The 23,420-nt window shown below is 40.0% G+C and overlaps 1 protein-coding gene across 3 annotated transcripts in view; it reads right to left on the bottom strand.

Annotated features, from left to right (window-relative positions):
- LOC131465404 (zinc finger protein GLIS3) overlaps nucleotides 1-23,420 on the bottom strand; it is a 71,238-nt gene that overhangs the window by 38,364 nt on the left and 9,454 nt on the right. For all 3 annotated transcript variants that reach the window (XM_058638048.1, XM_058638047.1, XM_058638046.1), the window contains exon 3: nucleotides 1,128-1,305. In XM_058638048.1, the coding sequence (XP_058494031.1) occupies nucleotides 1,128-1,305 (178 nt within the window). The remainder of the gene's footprint in view (nucleotides 1-1,127; nucleotides 1,306-23,420) is intronic.

The following is a 23,420-nucleotide window of genomic DNA, read 5'->3' as shown; positions in this document are numbered from 1 at the left end:
TAATTACAGACTGGTCATCCTTCCCAACAGCAGCAGCAGCAGAGTCATTCTATATCAGTCTAATATTTCATCCATCATAGGCCAAGGTTTACATATAGTGACATAAGGTGAAGTTGGACACCACTTACTGCTGGTCATCGAAAATGTGTTTGTGAATCAATGAAACAGGATCTTCTCGTAGTAGGAGGATATGAATGGGCATTTATGACTAAGAATAGAGAGTGGGTGTGGTCATCGGCTACTGAGACAGAGAGGCCACTGGCTAGAGTGTCCATCTGATGGGCTTTGATGACACAAAGGGGTTAAACCCAACCCAACATTGGAGATAAATAGAGAGTCACCTGTTTTGGTGGCATAATTGCAGCTCATGAAGGGTCAGCATTTACAATACTGTGTATTATGGTGGGAATCTTTTCCCTGCTGAATGGGGAACCCAGGTCAGATTTCTCCATGCGTTGCTGTGATCTCCTACATAATCATTCCTGTCAGTTGGCTCATTATGGATTTTGTCCAAAGCCCCTGAGTGATGTGAGAAGAGCTCTCCTTTCTCCTGCTGTCTCATGAAGGAATCGTCTTTGTCCCTTCCCCTGAGCACATTGGGAGAAAAACAGAGCTAACGCTAATGTGGAATGGAGAGAGTCACTGGCAGACTTTGTCATCATTGTTGTTAATAAAGACGTGACCCCCACCACCCCCCTTCTTCTTTCTCTATTCAGGAATACCATTTCCTGTTTGGCTATGGGGGAAATATCGGGACACAATATGCGAAGAGTGAACGTCTGTCCAGGTGCACTTTCAACTGGATAACAGAGGTTCGTGGAAAGACAAAAAGGTGTAAACAGCACCTCATAGATGTGCACGGGGAAATTCTCTGTGACTTGACCAACAGTAGTCAACGACTGCACAAAAGCAGAATCCCATTAATGCAACATAAACATTGTACTGTGGACCCCTCCTGTGTGTTTTATGAGACCAGGTAAAGCTTTGAACCCGTTAACTGTATGTGTGCATTTAACTCACAATAGCAAGGATAATGAAAAACACATTGTACCTGCATGTTGTTAGTAATGCTATACCAAACAGGAAACGAACACTAAACTCAAACAGGAATAACACTGACAGGTTACCTTGTGTCTTGGTGAGGGCCGTCCTGCAGATGGAGGTCGGGGGTGGGTCTGTCGCAGTGGAGGCTCTGGGGGTAAGTCCCCCCTGAATGACCCCCCATCGGCAGTGGCAGGTTCTGCCCACATCGCATTAGTGTGTCCTCAGCGTCAACATCTTTCTCTGAGCAGAAGGCACCATTCACTGGAAAAGGACCAAAGAGAACATGAGCATGTTTTACAAATGATAAGAACATGTTTGATACACACCTGATACAGGCTACATTTGTGCTCTGGTCATTTGTTAGTGTTGTTTTAGCAGGCAGAGCTGTGACCTCAAAGCTGGCTAAGCAAATTGCACTCAGTTATCTACTTACAGTCTTGGAAGAATAATCAGTTTACAATGGGATCCGTGCCATCAGTGACATGTTGAAATGCTATTAGATTATAAATATTCTCTTGAGGAATAACTTAGCTGCCTCAACACGAGTATCCAGTGATATATGAAAAGCTCTTTGGCAAAGTCCGACTGGTGACAATAAAAATGACGACGGAGAGACTTATTGCCAAATATTATTGCTGGAGTAGTTGAGGAACGGTAAATAAATGGTGATGTGTCCATTTCGGAAAAAAAAAACAATTCAAACAAATATGTCCTGAAGGTTCAGCCAATGAGAGTGAAACTGTTTTATTAATCATGCTGTTAAATTACATACTGGCTCTTTAAATGTACCATCCGTTCCTCTAATTTTAAGCGATCAACCCTTTCGTGAAACCGTTACCTTAATTAATTAGTGAATTATTAATTGAGGAGAATAGATTAACCATTCAAGTGCGGTGTAAATACCTTTTAGTAATGGAAGGACCACCACGATACTCAAATATAAAAAAAAATAAAGGTAACTGTGGTGTCAATATTGTCTCTTTTTCTATAAACTACAGATAGTTTAATCTTGCCTGCAAAATGAAGCATATTTAAAAAAAAAATTGTCTCACATTTTATATAAAATTAAATTAAATTATATTATAAGAACGAGAAAGAAAAATAAAGCGGGAGCGGAGCTCAGCGCATGAGGACATACTTGTGAGAGGAAAGCTAATATCTGCACACACTCATTAGGAGGTGGCCACGCACCCTTCTCCCAACATCCCTAACTCAATTTCTCAAATTTAATTATCTTCTAACAATATTATTGACAATGTTATCGCACACAAAGACCCAATTATTACTAAACTCATCCAAAGGTGTGTGAAGGAGAGCACAAAATGTGAAAATATTCCACAAAAATAGGGATTGGGCTTAAAAGAAAAAGATGAACAAAAGATATTACAACATGAATAACAGATGGAGAGGGAGAATAAACAGGAAGAGTGCAGGGAAGAGCGAGAGTGTTTTTCTGGGAGAAAAGGTCACGAGAGTGAACAAAAGACAAGAGAAAACAAGGGAACTTTGTGAGCCATGTTATCCCCAGTTTTAGGACCATCTATTTACACATCCCTCCACTCGCTGATGTATCCACAGTCTCCTCTGCATTTGTCTTGTTGCGGGTCAAAGCGGAAACACAAAGAAGAAGAGAAAAGGCAAAGCGAGCAACACAAACACACGAGTGTGGCCAGGGGACTGAAAGAACAGCGCTGGTTTCCCTCAAAGCCGTTAACTTTTACCTCTGGTCTGTTTTCAAACAATACAAACCATTGTGTTTATCAAATTCTGGATTGTTCTGGCCTTACAGTTTGTTGGCCGGGCATCCCCAGCAATTAACAAGCACAACTGTGTTACTGTATGAAAGTTTCAAGGCCCAGAACTGATGTGACGCCAAGTGTTTCCCTGCCTCCAGTCAGGAGTAATTCAGTCAAGATGGCCAGAAGAAGTGACATGAAGATGACTAACATGGTCACATATCTTTTAATTAGGACGTGACTGTCCATTTGCATGCACACAAGAGCACAAACAACCAAATGCAATCATCATTTTAAGGCAGTGGATGGACTGGCACTTCAACGCAGCTTTGAATGAATGCACATGGTCACTCTCACACTCGTATCAGAGTCATCGCCATACGAAACACAGACCCACACCAGGCAGCACAGTGAATGTAACTGAAGAGATTATAAGACTTTTTTCAAAGCGTAATGCTCTGTTGTGCAGTGCAGAATGCCAGGAAACGTTCAGCATGTAAATGAGTTAAGCACAGAGAGAAGTCAGAGATGATCCCACACAATGATTCCCTGTCTGTAAATTGTTTTACTAAAGCAGGCTGATAGAGCCACCATTGTTCTTCTTCACAATGTTTTTATTTTTGGAAATAAGCACTTTAATATGTCTTCATTTTGAGAAATTACTTTACAAAGGTTGCACTCTATTACTAAATACAAGTGATATTAGAGCTGGCAATCGAACCACAGTAGTTCTCAGTGTTCGGGTCCAAAAGGAGTCCGAAGAAACAATTCACAAATGACTACTACTGAAAGCTGGCAGCAAACACCTGGACACATTCACAATTCACAATCTGGTTTACTTATTCTATAATCAGATAGTTCCAGACTGGTTTTTGCCAGGTTTTAAACTATGATAAACAGGAAAAGTTCTTGTGCAGCTGCATGTGTTTTGACGACATAAAACCTGGGCACATATGCCGTCAAGTTAAAGTTAAAAGGGGTTCGGAGAACAGAAACATCCTTATATTATATACTGTATATAGATATGAAACTGATTAAGGACAGCTATTTTATCAGTGTATTAAAACGCTCAAAATAAATCCCAACCTTTCCTGCCCAGTATCACGACTTTCATTCATGTCCATGAATGAAGGATTTTTTTTTTTGATAAGGATTAACTTAACTTATCTATTAACTTAACTTATTTTTTGGCCATTTGAAAATAAATGAAACAACACTGACATTCATTCAGTGGTGTGTTTGTATGCACTTACATCTAATCATGATGTTCCAGGATATTTGAGATGCATCTTGACATTTACACAAATACACAACTGAACACACATTTTTTAAGTGCTTCTCTATACTTTTACATCTATTGCTACAACCTGGCGGCAGCAGCAGCAGCAGTAGGATGTTTGTTAGTGGAGTCAGTGCATGTGAATTTGGTGGATCATGGTGATGAGAGTTACGTGGTTCCTTGAATGCATCGCGTAGCTGCTGTTCCTGTAAAGTTTACTCACCCTGTTTGTGTACTTTTACTGCAAAATAAAACCATGAAATACAATCTTTCCTTATTCTACAGCGTTCGCTGAAACCTTTCCTTCATTACAATAAATGTGTAACTCACATCCGTGTACTGCAAAAACAGTTCTTCTAGAAATTCGCCAAATATTCTTAAATTGAGTAATATGTTCTTTTTTAATGGGGTAAGCAAATTTTGTTTGGCTAGAATACCTTAATAATTACCTTAATCTATAATAATGTGCCTTAATATGAGGAGAAACACGGCAAAAACTAGACAGAACAATATTTCAACATTTCTTACGTAACATAATATCTTTGCTTGTGATACTTAACTTAAAATTAGTCTTTCTTTTCTTGATTAAGCTGACTTTATAATGTTTTATATTTGCACACACACCGATCCTTTTATGCAACCTGCTGTTTTAGCTTGTTACTGGTACCAAGCTGTAGAAAAGTTGGATATTTTTTCTTAGACATAGATTATTTTTCTAGTGCAACACTTGCTTGCCAAGATTATCCTTTTTTAGGCATAAAACAAACCTATTTTTTTTTTACTGCAAACAGTGCTTATTTGACTGTTTTTGCAGTGTTAACCGCTAACACCAGAATTCATAGAGAAAACCATTGCGTTGTGTCTTCTTTTTCTTTTTTTTTATCATGTAAAACAATACGATATGGTATGGTGTGAGTTTACTTTCCGCTGGAATTCTTCATGGAACTGAAGTAAATGTTCACTTACATGCAAACGCTTTCACAGACACATGGCGAAGCAAAAAACTATACAACTCCAGCAGCTCACGGTCCCATTTGTTTGGAAGAAGATTTTCTTGTTATTGTCTTTCAGGCAAAGACACAAATACATCTGGATTTTTAACGTCATGCCAGCATCTGACTTTCACATGTGCTTGAACTGTGTGTCAGAGTTTGCGTGACAGCTGGTGGTAGAATCATGAACTCTCGGGAGAGGGACAATCAGGGCCACTGAAACTTTTCTCGCAGCACTTTTTATTTACTCGTTCCAATAGAAACAGATAGGTGGAAGGAGTCCCCAATAAAAAGGGTGAAAATAGAACCTTGTGTTTTGATGGCTGTTGCACTGGGTTTGCGAGCGGTCGCGTAGATTCAAGGACAGTATCTCAATCAAAGAGACCTCCTGAATGAGTGTTAAATTAGTGTTTGAGGTCTTCATCCCTTTCCCGCAGAGAGTTAGCACTGAGGTGATTTAGAGCGTTACTATATTTACAGAATCAGTCACGCTCTGGTTAAAGAAACGGGCTCCTCACCATACGGTGGCTTGGATGGAACCCAGCAGTCAATTTAGTTTAAACTCAATATGCCATGGTAATACAGCGTTGAACATTGCAACGTTACAGCAGCCCTGGTCTGATCAGGAGGTGGAAGCCAAAGACAGCATCAGGGACTGAGGTGAAACGTAAAACATCCAGCAGCAGTGACGAGAGGAGAGTGTGGGGAAAAATACCACCCACACACGCAAAACATACTGGATGTAATTATTGTTTGTAACCTGTCTTCTAAATCTCTAATATTTACTGTGACCTGTGTTGATGACCTCTTGGCCAGGTCACCCTTGGAAAAGAGATTTTGATCTCAATGGGTTCTACCTGGTTAAATAAAGGCTAAATAAATACATTTAGAGCCAGTAAACTTTTTTTTTTTAAACTGTAGATGAGGGAAATTTTGTAAATTTGTTCCAATCCATTTTCTTTGTCAACATTTCTTTAAATGTATAAACATGTTTCTTAAAGGTTCAGTGTGTAAGAATTCCTGAGGTCACTGCTCTTTTTCCAAAGCATGTCGGGGATCTACGGTGCCGTTTTGGCCCTTCCTTAAAGTAAATATGAATTATTATTCTTTGCTTTTTATTTTAAAACAACAGTACATTTATACAAACATATTTATCCAATTTCTGCTAATAAAATGACCACAAAGGTACAGAAGGCAACAAGCAAACAAAGATACCTCTATTGTTAAATGATCTTTTTCGTAAAAAACCCAGAATGTAAACACAACTTTTGTTTGTTCCCCAAAAGGCACGATTAAGTGAGTTGAGTATAAAAGCTTGTGAGCATCTTAGAACAAGCAGGGTGGGATGTTCCTGTGATATACACAGTTGCAAGCATTCAGACCCAATTACGAGTGACGTTGTAAGGGCGTGAGATCAGGAGCGCAGGGGCAGAGACATAGACAGAGAGAGGGAGAGAGAGAAAGAAAGAGGCTGGACGAGGCCAGAAGCACCAGGGGCAAATGTTGTGTTCTGTGCAGAGACCACGTACAGATGTGCTGGCTCATCCGCACAAAGAGCCACTGATGTCAGCATCACCAGTTAAACACTCAGGCATGAATAAGAACTTGATTGTTATCTGCAGCTTAAAAACTGTAAGAGAAAAATCATTTTTTGGAAGAAGTAGCTCAGCCACTGTTGGTAACATGGAGTCTAATAATACTGTGTTACATCAAAGAGGGCTATCTTCTGTTCCATTAATGTCATCACATGATATCTATTGCCCACGCCGCCTCCTCTTCTCTCCTGTATAATTTAAGTAGCATGTTCCTTTCAGTGAGCACTACTGCAGGATGACAGTAAACCGAGGAGCTCACCGAGATGCACAGGAGAAGTCATATTAAAGCAGCAGTACGCCAGTTTTCATGCCTCGTCGCGCATGAATGCATAAACTAATGCTTGAAACAAGACTGCAATTATAAATGGATAAACGTGGTTATTTGAGAGCTTGTTCGGGGAGACGTGTGATTATTTTTTGGCGGAGGTTGTGGAGAGAAACAAGGCTCCAATCACCCTCCAACATGTCTGCTGTGATGTCATCCATTTGTCACGCTGCTTGCTCGTCAAAATCCTTTAGGAAAACAGCGCCCGAAGCCATAAAACCTCAGACGCGTCGTATCTGCAAGTGTAAAGTGCTTTCTAATCCTTTTCCTGCCGACTAATGCGGCCACTGTGACCGTGGAGGCAGAACAATAAGATAATTCTGATGGTACAACTCTTCAGTGGAAGGTTGCGGTCATTGTGACGGTGATTATATTGATTGTCGAACACGCTTCACGTACTGGATGCGTTTGACATTGGGGATCACGGTCAGTTAGATTGTGCTGTAATCGTACACCTATTCAGGCTGCTTCAGGGGCTGATGATCGGAGTCATGTTCAAGTTCAGCAACGTTGTGCCTTGGCTCAAAACTCTTGCCTGACCTCAGTGACTAATAAATGACTAATAAAGCTGAGCAGACACATGTCTCCAATCTAGCAGAACTTAACCCCACTGAAACAACACGGCTATTATTCCAAGATACGCATTTATGACTACCATGCCATACAAAGCATTCCAGTCCGTACTGTACTGAAAAGATCAAACCACATCATCACATAGTTGAAAGTCTATGTCGCTGTCTTCTTCAATGAATCTCTCTCCTTCTCCCTCTCTCTCTGGTATCATTATTTCTCTACAGTGCTCCATCTGATCAGCAGATGGTCTGGACACCATTATTAACTGTAATTGGTGGTAATCTGGGGTGATTTTTTATTTCGGTGACACTTCATTTTCTATAATTCTCGCCTCTCCCTTTTAAGTCACCTAAGCGTTGTGTTAAGTGCCAGAGTGGGACTGTGCTTGTGCCAGTGTTTAATGTGTTCAAGTCTTCAGAGACATGCAGGCCTCAATGAAAAGCAGATGTGCAGATGGATAGATGGTTTACGGAGAGGAAAGAGGGAGCGATCAGAGGTGTACTCTACTTAAAGGAGCGGGACAATGCCGTTGAGGAGGGGGTATTGGGAAGGGAAAATGGGTTGTCAGGAGTGTGATGCAAACATCTGAACCCAGGGAAAAACAACCTGCCAAAACCGCAAGACAGATGCCTCTGGAAATCCAATGTGACACCTCAACTGGCCCCACTTTTGGCTCCATAAATCATAACATTCAGCACTTAAGCAGTTAATAATGATCATTTTATTCCCGTTCAGCCCAACACCCCCACCTGCTACACTTCTCCCCCCCCTCACTTTTCTCGCTCTTTCTTACATTAGACAGGTCAAACACATACAAGTGTGCAACAGCCGGCTGCAGGACTTTGTAGCGGGACGCTCGGGTTGTGTGTCTTGTCTTGTGCAGATGTTGCGTATTAAGGTCCAAAGCCTTTCCCAGCTTCTCTGAATCTCATAACTCATGTCTATATTTGTGTCTGCGGCATAGGCCCGGAACTTATTTGTTTGCTTAGTAATAGATGGATGATTGAAAAACCTGGGGGCATAAATAAATGAAAAATAACAACGTCTACAGCGAAAGCTACTCTTAAAGCAGGTGCGGCGCAAAGGAAGAAGAAGAAGAAGAAGAAGAAAAAAAACTTCTATTAAATTACTGTTAGAGCAGAGAAATGTCAGTGTTTTCATAGCAGGATTACCGGTACCAGCAGACATGAGAACTTTCATGAGGATAAAATCAATTTGTTCTGCCTGATTTTAGCCACTCTCAACCAGGTATCTTTGTTCCTCACTATTTTCTCATGGAGAGCCTGGTCACACAATAACCTCAGATTAGCTGTTATGAAGTCGAACACAAAGAAGAAGAAAAAACCCCTCAGAGTGAATCAGAGCGACTCATGTGCCTCCACAGGCATTCAGCTGTGAGCCTCGACTGTTTCTGGGCACAGCACTGAAATATCTTACTTTAGCTCCAACACGGTCACAGCATCGCAGAAAATGATTATAACTGCAGAGAATAAGCTACGAGCTCAGCTGTCCAAGGGAGCGTCTTTGTGGATATGACTGGCTGTTCGCACTAAGTGGCTACACAGCTTTAAGTCATACTGATGAATGCAGCGGTCGGTAAATGATTAGCTCCCCTGCTTTTCGGAGAGAAGGACACATGTTGTGGGGAGCAGGCGTCCTCATTATACCGAGTCTTTTAAATGGAGAAATACTAACCACAGTCATGAACACAAACAAATAGTTGGCAGTCGACAGTCCTCCCATCCCCAACTCCACCAACCCACTCCACCCACTCTAACTCTGTGCCAGGCCTGGTGCCAGTCGAGGTCTCACAGAGAAGCCACTTCACCACTTGGATTTAAGAGCGGTGCTGTTAAGTCAAACACTAAACACAAGAGAGAATGTTGTGGGATTATGTCACTCCACATGCATGCTCAAGCACACATACACTCTCACAGTCTCACACACACACACAGACACACACACACACACTCTCTCATGACACATCCTCTCACACATACTTTGACGGAGGAAGATGCACTCACTGATCACCTCCCACAACTTCTTACCAACTGCCACATCCAATCATTTCCTCTGCTTTCCCCACTCATTAACATAATTAAAACTTTACACTTGTGCATGTCACCACCTGGTGGTAGCACCTTGTCACTGGTGATGGCTTCCAGACCATCATTTAATGAGGGCACATGCAACGCAACAGCATGAAGAAAAGAATAGTCTGACCGCAGATAACACAGAAGAGATCCACACTAACGGCAACCACACACACACAAGTTACGAAGAGTTTGCATTTAGTTTAAATTTAAAAAAATCACAAATCAAGATGTTTTATAATACAGTTCACACATTCTCACACTGCAGACCTGACTTCACAAGAATCAATGGCAGAGATTTGTGTAACAGCAAAATAGATTAGCTCAGTGATGTTTATAAGACTATGTTGTAAACATTTTGTCACCGCTGTGAAAACAGTCATAAAAAAAAAAAAAAAGGACCAACTGGTTTTGACCCTGGAGGTCTTTGTCAGATTTTCCCCCCTCACAGGGACCTCCCTGCTCAAACCCATGTTTGAAAGAAAGCTTTTAAAACTGAATTTAAGTATTTCTGTTGCTGCTTTCCATTCAAAAATTACTTAATAAACATCTATATTCTCAGCTAAAAAGATTTTTTTACTCTGTACCGGATGTGATTTTGAAGTACAGTACTTCCAAAGAAACATACTTAAGTAAAAGTAAAATTACAAAGTACACAAAAAACCTACTCAGTGCAAAACTTTAATAAATATTACTCTCTGATAATCAGGAAGACAAGGCACCACAACTGAACAACCACATAATGATACCTGATCTCAGCATACAGAAACCAAAAGTTGAAATCAAAAGAAAGGGACTCATAGTCCACTAAAGCTCTGCTCATGCACCGACCTCTGGGGAAACGAGGCTGACAGCAATGATGGATTGTCACAAAAAAATAAGCACAAGAGATAGTCAAGTCAAACTGTCTCAAAACACATGTTAATATACCAAAAATGTGCACAGTCAACAAACCACTCTGAAGCCACAACTCTATCCCGACAATCACTGTGATAACAAGTTTTTTTGGCCACAAATCTGCACACTGCCAGGATTAATCACAGACAATCATAACGTTTTATAAGAAGCCCTCAGCCAAACCAAAACCTATAATTTAACTAAAAATAGCAAAAAAAACAACAAAAAAAAAAGCGAACAGTGCACAATGCACGGTCACGAACATGGACTGACTTGACGTAAAGGCAGACTGACAAGATGTGCTGCACTTGCCTGGCAGACGTGACAGAGACGTCTGGCTAGGTGACAGACACCTTTATGGGACTGGGGAACAACACGGCTCCAGAGCAAAGCCAAGAGCTCTGAGACCTCGGCAAGGGACCCGGAGGTGCTTCAAAGTCACACAAGAGGCTGCTCTGTTTGGAGAGGCGGCCGTAAATACTGGCAGTAAATGTAGCCGGTCCTCAGTTTTTAGGACTGACGAGCAGCTGAAGCACCACACCCTCAGAGAAAGTGTCAAAGGTGAGATTGAAACACTTCTCAACTGAATGTTTCCTACAACAACGGAACACTGAGAGTGTTTAAAAAAAAAAGAAAGAGAAGTCTTAAGTGTTTATTTGAAAGGTTTTCAGTGTGACTTGCTTGTGTTTTTGTCTATGTGTTCTCTCGTGAGAATACCCGCTGTATATAAATCTGTTGTAAAAAATAAACATGGAAATTTAGTGCAGGAGCTGTGTTTTGTCTGTGTGCCTACTCAAGTCGTATCAAAACACAGGAGACGTCCCGCCGCAACTGTAGTGAAATCAGATCCATTCGTCAAACATCGCTATGACCCTCTCTTTGCCAAAATTACTATAATAGCATAATAAATCTGCACGGCTAAAAATGACTAGGATATAAAAATAACTTCTGTCAAACAGAGGTCATTTGTAATGATGGCTTTATTCTCGTGTTGAATTTTATTCCACTTGACACAGCAATAAAATACAAACATTACATCGCAGCGCAAATTTATTTGTCCTATTTTTTGAATGCAAATGAGTTAACGAAATGTGGGACGTTGTCGACTATAAAAGTTCATAGATTTACATGTCAAAGTGGTCAGCGAGGTTAATGAACTGAATAAAAAAAAGGTTTAGCAGGCAGTAAAATATCATATAATAGAGAAAAACTGAAATAAATTCACGTAGGTTTAAACAATAACTAAAAAACTGAAGCCACACTATGAGCCAGTACTCACTTGAGTCACGTATACTGTAATTTTACACAAATATATCATGTTCAATCCCTGTTTATACTGTAAATATCAAGCCCATACTGTCTATAATGTACATTCTATTTTCTATTCCATGTTTTTGGACTGGGGGAGGAAAATGGACAACCCAAACATAGTTGACAAATTCATTATCTAACTTGATCATGAAACTAACGATTAAGACCATAAACTCAAACTCAAACTCACAAATCAAGTGAGAATTCAGGATCATCTTCATACGGACTTCCATTCAAAGTTCTTGTTGCAGCGTGTGGAGTCGCCTCCTGGTGGCAAACTGCTACTTCCTCTGTTTCACTTGGCTACGTCCATTATTTTCTATCCAGAGACTGTCGTTGTGCCAGTTTCTCTGACATTTAGTCATAAACAAAGGTTCGCTAACTATTACAGTTTATCTTGAGGGGAATATGAATGTGTACAAACTTTTTCCAGCCCAACTTTATTTTGACATGTCTCTCGAATGTAAACCTTGTTGAGGCACTACCTGAAAATTCGAGCAGTCTCCTCTGGGCACGGCAGTTCAAGCCCAGGTTGTTGACATACTGTAAAGTGCTGGTATGACATTGCATTCCTCAATCTGTGCTGCCAGCATCATGACATAAACTGGGCAGAATGTAACCGTTACTCAGCAACTGAGCGGCGATGCCAGTGAAAACAGATTCACCTGATTCCCCCAAAAGTCTATTCCGATATGACTGTCTTCATTTTTCATTCAGTCCACTCCACCCAATATTTACTAAGCAAGAGATTTTGATTAGACACAGATGACAGGAAATTCCTCGGAAATGACAGAGGTTAATCAGCTACACATTACACAAGCATCTCCACGAAACACATTCTCTGCCCCGCGCTGCCTCCTGCCATCAATTACAGTTGCAGAGTTGATTGGAGATTTGTTCGTCTTCTGTGAAACAAGTGATCAATTTGCCGCGTATGGTAATGGCTTCAAGACAACAGTGGGGGAGAGAAACCTGAAATGTTGAGGGAAAAGGTCTGGCGGAAAACGGTCGGTGGTCCCATTGAGCGGTCGGATTTAAATGTTTAATTAGATCACATTTGAATGGAGCAACATTTGAAAATGATTATTCACCTAAACAGAGGGGATGCTGGTTGTTTAAAGCAAGGACCAAACCAGATGTTTTGGAAATCCAATATCACTTCCTACTTCTATTTTAGTTTGTGTTGTTTTAGTTCAGGGAGAAAAATGAAATGCTACTTTGTGAAAAGGATATGTTCAAAGCATGCATAGCAATTGCTTTGGCTTCTGAAGTTTCCGGTTTAAGTTCAGGCCAGCGTTTCACCACAGTGTCCACAGTGGATATTAGCCATTGGAGATGATTAGGGGTTATCTCGGTTACAAAGTGTAGCTCTGTGAGGAAAATGGCTTTTTCAAAAGCCCACAATCTGTTTTGACAGCGGAGGCAAAGAGGGAAGACTTGTATTTTGATTATATTATTGCTGTTGTTACATTACCAACATTTGAAACCCTTTATATGTCTGTATATGCAGTCAGCTATTCTGCTCAAATGTTACCTTGAGCACAGGACACAACAAAAAAGGCCCAATTATGTGAGCGAGCCCAATAAAGGTAAAGTGTAATAATCTGATGATGCAAATGAATATCAGTGAGATTGTCTCTTTATTAAGTGAGATGACCTCAGTTGGTGACAAGATAGTAACCAAGCCCAAGGGAACAGCTGACCAGCAAGGATGTAATGGCATTCTGGGAAAATTAAGACCTGGTTTTAGGATCCAGGTAAAAATAAGTTTAGGTTATGTTGCACTATCCTGCCAATATTTATTCATTTTGACTTAATTTGCACATTTTTAAACAAATATATTGTATTTTTGACCAAACTGCTGCTGACTGCCTGTGTGTGTTTGTGATTTAGTTTACTTTATAGTTATTATAGTTTATTTATTTATACTATTTTTTTAAGAAAAAGGAGAAAGCAAGAAATGTCATAAAGATGATTTTGATGCATGAAGTTGTGATGGTTAAGCGTGAGGGGCAAGTGGTGTGTATGTTTGTGTTTATTACCTCTTTAGGATCGTTTCTAGTCCTCATGGAGAACAAAACCTGGTTCTAATGAGGCAGAACCTAATTTCTGAGGAACTGGTTAAGATTAGGACTAAGATTTGAATAGTGGTTTAATGTTAGGGTTAGGGAAAATGCTTTTTTTTTTAAAAGTGAGTGGAAGTCACTGAGAATCCTTAAAAGGATTGGAAGGAAGGAAAATGTGTCTGAGTGTGTGAGTGGGTGTGTTTGGAGGGTTTCTCCAAATGATTCATTTTTGGAGCTGATGAGTCAACAAAATATGCTCTGATGAACACATTTTCCAAGATATCTCAATACATCGGGCAATAAAGTTAATCTACAATGTATTATTGAACATGACCTTTTCTGAAAATGATATGAAATGATACATTGTGTCATGAGGGTCTTGGATAAATTTCGTAAAAGTATGCGTCATTGAAAATGTGCATTTTCCAAAGTCCAAAAAAATAATCAAATCCAACTGAGCTCAGGTCATCAGGATCTCCCCAAGATACTCTTCAAATGAACATCTTGAAATGTGCACTATCAGCTTGTTTTAAAAATGATGATTACACTCACTTCAATGGCAATGTGTGTGTGCTGGAGAGTCAAACTCACACAGTAACCAAAATTCAAAAACATGGCTGAAAAAAATGACAAAACAACGAGCTGCAGGGGAGAGGGACCTCCTCTTCGGGGGCACCACATGATTTTGGGGTTTTCATAAATTTATAGAATAATAAGCGAGGGCCCCAGGTTTTCCACTGAGCAAACCTGAGTTGAGTTTCAAACCACACATACCTAAGGAAGTCAGCAATACCATTCCTTTATTGTGTGGGGAGCCCTTATTAACCACGGACCACCCCCCTGACAACCCCACACACTCTCACAAACACAGATCATACACAGGGACAGGAACATGCTCTGTAGGTAATTTGAGATGGACAGTCCTGCAGACATTATATATCACTTCACATCAAACAGGACATAGGCTGCTGTGAAGAGGAGGAGGAGGAGGAGGAGGAGGAGGAGGCCACAATTCATAGTGTACCCCTCATCTCTCTACACCCTCAGGAAGAGTCCAGGGTTTGCCACTGCTTGAGCAATGATAGTTTGACTCCTGACCCCCTGCACTTACAGGGACTAAGGTGCACAGAGGCCTGTAAAAAAAACAAAAAACCCAAAATGGGACCAGGTGACACCTATGGAAACACATTCAATCTTGTGTGGTGGGAGGTCAATACAAAGCTATTTACACAGACACCAGCAGGCAGTGTTGGGCCACCATCAAAGAGCTTTATGAGCAAATAAATTCTCACTGCGTAAGCGTTTTTGATGTGCGGCCCCCCCTGAGTTTCTCCTTCACTTGTTTAATGGCTGTAATACGACTCCTTTTATTATGATTTCTGCTCCCGCTGCTGGTGGTGTTGGCCAAAGTGAGATGTGAGGTTTGACTCATGAGTGAATCTATTTCAGTTAGAACATGGCTGTCACTCTGTCTAACAGCTCTTAGCATCTTCAGTAAACAACATAACGCTAAGAACTTCACCAGTGCATATGGACACGCGAGAGACAAAAGGCATGTGGTGAATAAGGATATTACACGTCCAAAAATGGGAAATAAATACACCCACCACTTTATTAGGTACACAGGACACCTAAGTAGATGTCAGGGCTGGCACCAGGTGTGGTCTCCTACTGTTGTAGACCAGCTGCCTCAAGGTTGTTGGCATGTGGTGTGTTTTGAGAGATTTACTTGTGCACCTTCATGGTAATGAATTAATGTCCATTCACCTCTAACGTCTATCCAGCAACCTTTTTATTATAATATCAACAAGTCATTTTTGCCTCAGATCTCACGCTCACTGGATATTCTCTGGATCGTTCTCTCTAAACCCTAGACATGGTTGTGTGTGAAAATCCCAGAATCCCATTTCAGTTTCTGAAATACATATGTAACCTGGGTGACAAACCAGGTTAACTAGCATGTCCATTGATGAAGAAAGTTAATCATTATTAATAGTTATTTCATTAGTTTCGTTTTTTTATTGTATTCGTTAAATGCTGAAAATTCCCAGGTGTACATGAAGGCAGCATATCCCGTATTGCAGCAGCTAACCAAACAGGTAGCAAAACGTCATTCCACAGCCAATTAGATGCCGAGTCGCGGGAAATCTTACTTCCGCAGCAAGATAGCACACGTGTACGCAAGGAGTGAAACATTGAGGTATAGTTTTCTTCAGAAAATATGGATAACATTTAATTTAGCTAAACCAGCTATGTTCATAGTCTTATTCTGTGTTTGGTTCGACCCAGGAAGGGTAAGAGTTCTGGCGTTAACGGCAAACAGTAGTGGACTCAGTGAGATATTTTTGGCTATTAATCACTGATGCTGCGGCGAGACAGTTGTATTTGGTATTCATTTCTTTGTTACATGTTGAGTGTTTATTTAAATCGTTTAAGCACCTTGTATGTGCATTAGCACATTAAACAGCACATTTATTAGCCAACTGTCATTTTATTTAAAGCTAATGCCTGTGTCTGCAGGTAGCCATTTTAGACAGCAAGAAGCACAAGGCTTATTTTTGGCCTAAGGCAGGCAGCTAATTTTTTTTTTCAGTGATGTGTAATTAAAGGTTTTATATGTTTAAAGAGCAAGCCTCAGAGTAAGATGGTGTATTCTATTTTAGAAAAATGTGAATTTATTGATGTGTGGAATTATTAGGGGTTTACACCATTAATTATTTTATTACAAAATAAATAAATAAATAAAAGTTTACTGTTACTGCTAAATGTATTTGTTAAAAGTCATGGTGCTTCCATGATAAGTGAAACACAGAATGCACTCAATGTTGTTTTCACTAAATGTGAGGTTTATTGGTTTAGTGTGTAATATGTGAAGTGTTTATGTTGTCTTCCGTGATATTGGTTAAGCTGAAACAGTTTAATACTGATTTTTGGTTTATTTGTATTGCATTAGAATGTGTTAGGGATATATTCTGTTAAATAATTCTACAGTAATTTAATTTGAGAATTTTGAGGTTGAACTACTAGAGAGTCATTTTCATAGTAACTGCATTTAGCAGTACTTTAATTGATGTTATAATCTGGTAAAATGTTGTACAACAAAAGAGAAATTTGAGATGAATACAGAAGAGAGATAGTCATATGATAAATGAGAACAAAGACTAAAAGCCTTTTTTCTCTTAAATACAGGTCAGGTTTTTTAGTTGGAGTGAAAAGATTTCTGTGGACGATTCCAACGACTTCCAGCAGGTTCCAGTAGATGGCCAGCTACCCAGTTTGAATTCAGGAAACAGGATCTACACTTTCTCGGAAATAGCAGACAAACAGTCTGCTTGTGGTAGGATTGTGCCAGTCACCTGTGGCGGCACCAACTTGAACACACGTTAGAAAGAGTGCACTCCAACGTTCCTTTAGACGCGTGGATTCTTGACCTTTTGAACTCAGACAGATCAGAACTCCTCTGATCGGTAATAACTTGACTTTGACTGACTTGAACTGAGAGACAAGTAAATAAGACATTTTAATTTTTTTAAAGGGCCCATTTTTTATTTTCTATGCAAATGTTTATTTCTTTGTATGTTGCATAATGTTCTGTTGCAAACTTAAATGCAAAGTGCAGTTAATTGAAACCTGTGGTGTTGCTGCGGTCATTGCACTCTAATCCTTGCTCCTTACAAACCTAGAGAAGCGTGTACTTTCCAGGAGTGGGTTACACATATAATACAGATACAGCCCGTCTGGCATCAACCACCACACCACGTTCAACATCACTTGAATCCTTTCTCTTTCCCATTCTGATGCCCTTATATAATAAGGATTCTCACTGAAATTTTTTTAATTAAATTTAGTACTGGCACAGAGAATACAATATTATGCAGTTGTATATGACATATCTATATTTGATGTGGTTCTAATACTAGACAATTATTGTCTTCGCAATATAAGCTTTATTCATATTGCTAGGATTGTTTCATGTTCCTCATGTTTTGTTTTTTTTGTTGAGGACTTATAAAGGTAGTTTTTGTTTTGTTTTTAATTTGATTAATTTCCCCCAATAAGGTGGGCCTTGCACTCTTTACTTAAAGAGAATTTGTGAGACAATTGCAATAAGACTAACACTAAAGTTGGATTTAAATCACTTACTTAATTTAAAATGTAACTGTCAGATTTTTAAATGTTGATTTACATTTTTGTTTCCTTTTAAACTGTGAATGGAACACCCATTGACAAAACGACTTTGCCTTTTGAATTTGAATGAACGCACCCAAATATACCAAGAGTAAACTCAAGAGGGTTTTTGGACAAGGTCTGTGGTGAGAAGAACCCTAATCATACGATAACGAGCAGAAATAAAGAAATCATTCTTCATTTGGATGTCGGCCTGTGTCATGTGTGTTGTTTGGCTCCACCTGGCCTGGGAGTGTAAGGGCTAAATAAAGAGGGAATTTCGAAGGGCTCTGGCCTGTACCATGTGTCAAGCCTTTCACATTACCTGGCATTGATTGTGAAGTTCTTTTACGAACCATAAAAAATATTCATTTCGCCCCTGACCTGTTTTCCAATACAGTATCCAAACCAATAAAAGGGTTTGCTTTTCATTTATTTTTATTTGAGCAACTTTGAAATGCAAATGTTTGTTTCCTTGCAAGTAAAAAATTAAGAGAAGCCATTTTAAAAGAGAAATTTGATGTGAAATATGAATTGTAGCCATTTTACATCATTCCTAACATAAACATGAGGGCTCTCAGTGCAAGTCTTTTTGTGCTGTTAAATGAGTGTACTTTGGCAGGCTGCAGTGTACATATACTGATGCTTTGCCTCGCTCGCTCAAGTCCTTCATGGCTCAGAGCTTTTGAGGCTCGTAGAAGACTGGCATCTTTACAGTGGCTTAGATTTGGCCATATTTATGTGTCAAGTGACAGATCTGGCCCTGTTAATGTGGGCAGTGTGGTAGACTGCATTTACATTTACAGCTAAAGCTATCAAGGACATAACTAACAAGGTATGCTGACGTTTGTTGGATTGCGGGTCTAGGGGCTAGACATTTAGCATGTCTCACTCCACGGCCTTTTTCAGCTGTCAAAATTGCAGGACTTACTAGTTTGTGTAGTTGGAATAAAAGGCCACATTCCTTGGAACAATAATAGCTGTTGTGGCAAAAAATTGGGAAAGATTTATAAGTGTTGTCAAAATGTACAATTAAATAAAAAAAAAGTACATTTTATGCCAGCTGAACGTTCTACTTTGCCATCTTTGTTCAACGAGATATGAAAATCGCTAGAATCAAACCACTGCGGACGCGTCGGTGACTCAGTGAAAGTAAACCGGAATTATTCATCAGTTGCAGCAGTATAACTGCTCAAAACAAATGTACTCGGTTGAACTTCTCAGCGTCATGTGCGTCAGTGTCATTTTACACACCTAAAATAAACATGAAGCACTGAAACATTTTTGTAGCACAAGCAGTGATGTTTAATTCAATAAGCTTGACATGTCGAGCACGCCAAACTGTTGCATGGACAAAGTCCAACCACATGGCTGAGGCTGGCAAAAGGCCTGCACTGCATGTTGTTTGTTAGAAATGGTCAGAAACCTGGCCGAGCCCACGTAAACAGTGTCAGTGTGTGAGAAGATGAGGCAGAACGATGTTCGATAAGTTCTGTCAGTATTGTTGGGATCAAACAGGAATGTGTTTGGCCATGAAACAAGAGGAATTTCTGCGGGGAAAATGGGATAGGAGTTGGATTAGGGGTGATTAAGAATAAGGACAGCGGTGAAATATGAACCCTGACAAATCGCCTATCCTTTATTACTTCGACCTGTATTGTCTGCTGTAAATATTTATTTTGCTTTTACCCATCAAGCTTGTTGGCAGGAGACACTGTCATGATGACGCAGCTGTGGCACGAAACCAGCTACAGTGTTGATCATAAAATCAAAAGTCTTGGCTGTTTGGTTTACAGTTGTGTATAAATTGTTACTTGCTGATTTTTTGGTGATTTACTTTCACAATAAAGGTAATGTGATGTGACATTGGATAATTACAAAGATTTTTTTGGTCATTTTGTTCAACGGCTTGTATCCTGTCAATAATGCCGGAGGGTTTTCAAAATGTACAGATTAAACTATGTTCATAAAAAGCAGTATATCCATTATTGTACTATTTCAACATGTGAGGGTTTCATTTTCCCAAGAAACCCTGAAAGGTCTGTTACACAGTTGACCTGTGGGTTCCTCTACAGGACAGCAAACTCACTGTCAAACTCCATGAAGCTCTACAGAGTGCGTCAGGCTGTGTAATGCTGTGGAACAGACAGCAGGTATTTGTTAGTTCATCAGCGTTTGAATTAGGCTACAGGCTGAGGTTGTGTTCAGGAGCAGCAGGGCTGTTTTGACTAAGCGATCTCAGCAAGGGCCTGGTCATGGAGACTCCCAGCATTTGTAAAAGATTAGCGGCCTAGTCCTGATGCACTGAGCTCAGGTCAGGCAGAGTGCAGGGCTCGGACGCGAGGGGAGTTTCACCCTATCTCTCCCATCTGCAGCTCACACACAGCATATCTGCTAGTCCCGGTACATGAGACACACTGAATAATGTGATTAAGGGTTTTGGAGCAGGGTCTGGGGTTCGCCGAGGGGGGATTGTACAGAGGTTTGGTCCTTCAGGAAGCAGCATTACCCAGTTTGACTGACAGTCACTAAGGTCATGCCACCGAGCCACTTACAACAATCTGACCTTAAAGCTGCAGTGTGTAACTTTAGGTTGTCATTGTTGTTGATGATGATGAGAATGTTAATATTCTGCCCCTGTTTGATCTCCTTGAATATAAATAATGTAACATTAATTGTATACTTTCATCTGAAAACAGGCTTTGTCAAGCAATAGCATTCGTGTTTAAGAAGCATTTATTATTATTATTCCCTCAAACAGCCACGTTTTTTTGAGCAGTATAATTCACTTCTGAGACCAGTTACTCTCAAACCTTTTGCCTTATGTGCACAGATATTTAAAGAGAGTGTCTTGTGGAGCTGTTAAGCTTAATCAGAATTGTATAAAACAGTAGATGTACTGTAGATGCACTCCAATTTGAAGCACAATCATATGACGAGCGGCTATCAACGCAAGTGTTTTGCTGTGTTAACTGCAGATTTGTATAACTTCTGTTGTGTGTTGGTAAACTTGTGTTTCATGGGGGTCTTCTAAATGTGAGCTCTTCCAGTCACAGTATCTAAGCCGAGGAAAGGAATGACAATAGCCCACATGGTCTCAGGCTATCATTAGCCAAAAAGGTAAATTCAAACTAACTGTGACGGGAACAATAAAATAATTTGTCAAGGGAGAACAGTGCAGATAAATTCTGCAAAGCATTTTCCAATTGGCTGAGACTCCGGTACACTGGGCCAAGTGCTCAGCACCTGGCTGTCACGGCTTTGACGCTCCCTAATTCATTTCAACTTTCAACCACATGCCTATTAGATCAGTGTCGAAGTGAAAGTGCCTGATTTGGCTTTTTAATCCATATTAGTCAACATGTGCCGTGAGCTGACTTTTAAAGGGTAAAAGTTAGATAAACACAAATAATGAGAGTAGGGAGTCATCCAGCCCTGTTGCCTTCAACCCTCTATCTCTGCACTAAATCTGCGACCCGACGTCAGCGAGGGTGTGCTCGGGAGAAAGCCAAAATACTCATCCTAAATATCCTTGTCAAAAACAGCTGGTGATATATGAGAGACATTTCCTGCAACAGGAATGTTTATTGGTTACTGAAGCAGTTTGAACCCATGTGTCCTGCCTGTGTGGATCATGAACGTCAGTGTGTCTGTTTTAAAGGTGAGTGAACCTCGTCTTGATGGGTTCTGGCTTCATTGTAAAGGGCTGTAAATGTCAAGGCAGCGCAGACAGCTATGGGCTAATTTCCATCAAGACCAAAACCAAAAGTTTCTTTTTCAGCCTAACCCGCCCATCACCAACATCCGAAATAAAAACCAACAATGCCACTCCTATTATTTCTGTTCCGATATAATTAACTGTATCTTTACTGACAATGAAAAACATGGTGGTTTGATTTGACGGTATTTAAATACAACAGTATACACCCTAGTCTGTTTTCTTCACTCTTACCAATTCCAACCCAAGGCTGATGCTTTTCCATTGATTAGAAATGGATTTAAACACACATAATTACATACAACACGGACATATGCACTGATTTACAAATACACATGGACACACAAGTTTTAGTGAATGATTCAGTCATGCCATATTAGTAACTCCTCCACATTTACTTTGCCAAGTGCTGACATCTTTTATTTTCAAAAGCAAATTTGGGAACATGTGGCAAGTAGCTGACGGCATCAGCAAAAAACAACAAAAAAATGTGCTGTAGTGTTTAAATCACTTTTTTCCCCCCTTCTTTACTCTGCTCTAATTAGCTGTGAAAGGTGTATTTTTTAGTAACTTCTCAAGTTTTAATATTTTCAAAATTGAGGAACTTGTCTACCTTGATCTTGTCCACTTTGACACACACACACACACTCACACACACACTCCAAACCTCCTCACTACTAAAACTGCCAGCAATGAGCCCCATAAGAGATCCTAAGTGTCCAACATGATGTTTGTGTTAAGCAGTGTATTATAGAAGCCGACTTCTGGGTCTTGGGGGGAATGTTAAGCATGTTAATGAAGAGTGCATACTGAGGCTATTACTCTGGGTAATATGGATCCATTTAACACACATATTGCACAACCCATATGAGCTGTAGTTCAAATAGAGAAAAAGCAGTATGAGACTTAATGTTGGCAACGGTAACTCAAAGAAGGACAGAACTGATTGACTTCAACAAAACTGCTTCCAGCCAAACTATTTTCTTCTTTAGAATCACGGGACGATATGGCCAACATCATAATGAAAACTGCACAGCCTTCTTTCAAATGCAGTTTAATGCAGATAATGTAAATCAGACAGATACAGGAGCCAGATAACAGATGTCTCTACTGTTTCCAGAGGAAAACTGGCTCTGCTCATCTGCAAGATGCAGATTTTTTTTTAGCTCCAGAGAGTGAAATCAGGCCGACATCTGTACAGCATGCACGAGCCAAAGTTATCTCACAGGTATACTCCATCAACCCTCTGAATGGCAACCACTCTGTCAAAGACCATTAAACAAACACGCTGACATGTGACGGACAAAAAGTGGAGCATAAATAGACAACTCATGGATTAGCATGAGATAATGTATGATTCAGCAATCCACACTAAGACCACAGAAAATATTGTAGATGTGACAATCATGTAATGCCAGCTGTTACTTACGCCCCTAAACTTTGGAACACACTTCCCTTTGATATCAGGGAAGACGGCTCACTAGATATTAAAAAAAAAAAAAACAATGTATATTTTTACTCTAGCCTTCAACTAGCTCCTTTTTATTTATTTAAGTTAATACAGGGTTTTTACTTTTAAAATTTTATTTTCCTTTTATTGTGATGCACTTTGAGCTGCAGTCCT

The sequence above is a fragment of the Solea solea genome, chromosome 9 (assembly GCF_958295425.1).
Source record: "Solea solea chromosome 9, fSolSol10.1, whole genome shotgun sequence".
Taxonomy (NCBI): domain Eukaryota; kingdom Metazoa; phylum Chordata; class Actinopteri; order Pleuronectiformes; family Soleidae; genus Solea; species Solea solea.
This window is presented reverse-complemented; position numbering and strand designations above follow the sequence as displayed.